The sequence below is a fragment of the Myotis yumanensis genome, unplaced genomic scaffold (genome assembly GCF_028538775.1).
Source record: "Myotis yumanensis isolate MYYU_CA2020_CCGP unplaced genomic scaffold, mMyoYum1.0.hap1 SCAF_10, whole genome shotgun sequence".
Lineage (NCBI taxonomy): Eukaryota > Metazoa > Chordata > Mammalia > Chiroptera > Vespertilionidae > Myotis > Myotis yumanensis.
In genome coordinates this window covers 42,015,320-42,018,667 of record NW_027223761.1, presented here as the reverse complement: position 1 = coordinate 42,018,667, position 3,348 = coordinate 42,015,320, and the positions used below count along the sequence as shown (strand labels likewise).

General features: G+C 48.7%; 1 protein-coding gene across 1 annotated transcript; it reads right to left on the bottom strand.

The window, feature by feature from the left end:
* Positions 1-527: 527 nt before the first annotated feature.
* LOC139018187 (olfactory receptor 52K1-like) lies at positions 528-1,523 on the bottom strand. Its single transcript, XM_070426836.1, has one exon. The coding sequence runs from the start codon at positions 1,521-1,523 to the stop codon at positions 528-530; it is 996 nt and encodes a 331-aa protein (XP_070282937.1).
* Between the last annotated feature and the right edge of the window lie 1,825 nt (positions 1,524-3,348).

The following is a 3,348-nucleotide window of genomic DNA, read 5'->3' as shown; positions in this document are numbered from 1 at the left end:
TTTCGGCATACAATGGCTTTTCTCCATATCTCCTTCCCCTCCAGTAAACACTTTATCTTATCCTTCAAACACAACTCAAATTCACCCTCTGTGAAGTGTTCTGTTAGTGATTGTCCCTCCTCGATGTTCTCACAGAATTTCGTACATAAAGCTGTCATTGTAAAGACATTACACATCTTTACAGCTTGCTAGGTTGGGACCTCCTTCAGGGTAAAGATCTTATTTCCCCTTTCTTTGCAATCATGGGGTTAGCATTGTGTGTTTATTATACATGTTTATTGAACGAATGAGAGTGAACGAATCAGTGAAAATCACATGCAGAAAAAAGAGAAAATTTAGAAGCTGGAGACAGAGCTGGCTTTGCAGTTGGTTACTATGCAACTCTGGATGAGTAGATATTTTTCAGAAAATGGATGAAAGACTCAACGATGAATGCAGATAGCCAAAGCCCAAGTACAGCAGGGAGGACTCACCTGCACATTTACCCGCTTGACAGAGTAATTACAGGACCTATAAGTTCTAGAGAATCAGGCAGGAAGTTCCCTGTGTGAGGGCAGGGACTGGGCCTTTTCAGTGGGGACCTGCGGCTGTGCCCTCTGGAACAGGTGCTGCCTGATTTCCTTGGTCCTGGCCCCGTAGATGATGGGGTTGATCAGACACGGGAGCAGTAGGTAGAAGGCGCTGAGCAAGTTGTGCACGTCCTGGGAGGCAGTGCGGGCCACACGGTAGACGATGGATGAGGACATGGTCGAGGAGTAGACGGTGAAGATGACCAGCAGGTGGGAGCCACAGGTGTTCAGGGCCTTGGAACGTGCTCTGCCTGATGAAATTCGGAACGCAGCATGGATGATGCGGGCGGAGGAGGCTCCAAGCAGCAGCATGTCCAGGACTCTGTTGAAGATGCGGACAGTGAGCCCCACAGTCTTGTTTAGGGAGATGTCCCCACAGGAGAGCTTCATCAGGGCCATGTGCTCACAGGCAAAGTGGTGGATCACATCTGAGCGGCAGAAGTGTACCCGGGAGGCCAGGCCCACCACCGGAGCAACAATGCCTGTGCTCCTGGCAGCTGCCACCCCCACCAGGCAGGCCAGCAACTGGCCTGTCACTATCTCAGGGTAGCGGAGTGGGTTGCAGATGGCAACATAGCGGTCCAGGGCCATGACCAGGAGGATGTTGCAGTCAAAGACAATGAGGAAGTAGATGCAGAACATCTGGACCAGACAGCGTGCCAGGGAAATGCGGTTGAAGCGGGTGGAGAAGCTGAACAGCATGGGGGGCACCACGGTGGTGGCGGCACAGATGTTGACAGCCAGGAGCAGGGCGATGAGCAGGTACATGGGCTGGTGCAGGCTCCGCTGGGCCGCTACGGTGTGGATGACCAGGGCATTGGCAGAGACGATCACCAGGTAGAGACTGAGGAAGGGCAGCACCAGGAGTGTGCGGGTCTCCTGCAGCCCCGGAAAGCCCATCAGGAGGAAGCTGGTGTAGGACAAGTTGGAGTTGCCATTGCCCCACGCTGACATCTTCCCTGGGGAGCAGGATGACTCTGGGAAGACAAGCGGGGCAGGAAGCCTGGGTTCTGTACCTTGGCCCCTACCAGGCCCTGCCCCAACTTTACCAGGCTTTCATCTCCATGAGCAGCCAATATTCTTAGGGGGAAAAATGAGCAATTAAGTGTCACAATTTAATGAGAAACGTTTCTTTCAACAAATCTTTGCCTGCATTTCAAATAAACCCCTCAGGGTAGATTTTGGATGTAGAATTGTTGAGTCATATGACATGAACATTTTTGAGAGTGCCAAGTAGATTTCCAAGAAAGTTGTATCAGCCTTGTCACTGAATCATCGGTGCTATTATTAAATTATTATAAATTAAAAAATTTATTTTAGTAGTTTAATGGTTGAAAAACATCTCATTTTAATTTGCATGTTCTTCTTTGTGAATTTTCTCTTCATGTACTTTGCCCCTGTACTACTAGGGACTGTTTCTCTCAGCAATTTAAATATTAAAATCATTATCCATTGAAACAGATTTTCCAAATCTTGTTACTATTTTTATTTTGTTTATGATGTTATTAAGAATAAAAGGTTTTGGAGAGAAAAAAAATGGCGGAGGCTTAGACGGACGTGTTGGTCCTTCGTCCCGGAGCAGATAGGGGCGAGCAGCTGAAACGGGTAACAACCAGCCCGATCAAGCTGGGGAGGTTCAGCTGAGAGACAGTCTGCAGCCAGGAAAGACAGAGAACTCCTGAAAATTGCGGATGGTTAGAGATTGAGGCTGAAACTTCCCCCTGGGCGCCAGCGCAGCGGCGAGACCGCGCCATCTTGGGAAGCGGTTACCTACCGGCATCCAGAGATCGGCTACTAACCCAGCGGCTACTAACCCGGAGGCGGCGACTTGCGGGCGGCGCGACTGCGGGAGCCCAGAGGAGGCCTGCACCCCTCCACGGAGGGGCGGACACTCCTGGGCGGCCAGCAGAGGCACAGCGACCACGCCATCTTGGGAAACAGAGCTGCTTGAGACTAGGATCCTGGCCTCAGCACCACCCAGTCTGATCTCAGACGCATACCAGGACCCTGCAGCCACTGGGGACAGAGACCTGTGACCACAGCTACAGACCTGCAGACACGGAAAGTTCGGAGATCCCTGCTGCAGATCCGAGATAATCAGAATGAAGAGACGACACAATACCCAGAGGAAAGACAATGAAGAATCACCAAGAAAGGAAATTAATGAAGCTGAAGCGTGCAACATGACAGAAAAAGAATTCAGAATGATGGTTGTACAATTCATTCACCGGATGGATGAGAAAATCAACAACCTATGCAAGAATCAGGAAGAAATGAAAAGTGATATAGCTACAATCAAAAACACCATGGAAAGTTTCAACAGCAGACTAGAAGAAGCAGAAGACCGAATTAGTGAGTTAGAAGATAAGGCAGAGAAACAAGCTCAATCTGAACAGCAACTGGAGAAAAGAATTAAAAAACAGGAGGAGAGCCTAAGGGAGCTTCAGGACAACATGAAACGAAGTAACATACGCATAATAGGGCTGCAAGAAGGACAAGAAGAGCAGCAAGGATTAGAAAATCTATTTGAAGAAATAATGACAGAAAACTTCCCAGATATGGGGAAGAAAAAAGTTACACAAATACAGAGAGTCCCAGGCAAGATGAACCCCAAAAGACCGACACCAAGACACGTCATAATAACGATGGCAAATGTACAAGACAAAGAGAGAATCTTAAAGGCTGCAAGAGAGAAACAGAGAGTTACCTACAAAGGGTCCCCCATCAGATTATCAAACGATTTCTCAACAGAAACACATCAGGCCAGAAAAGAATGGAC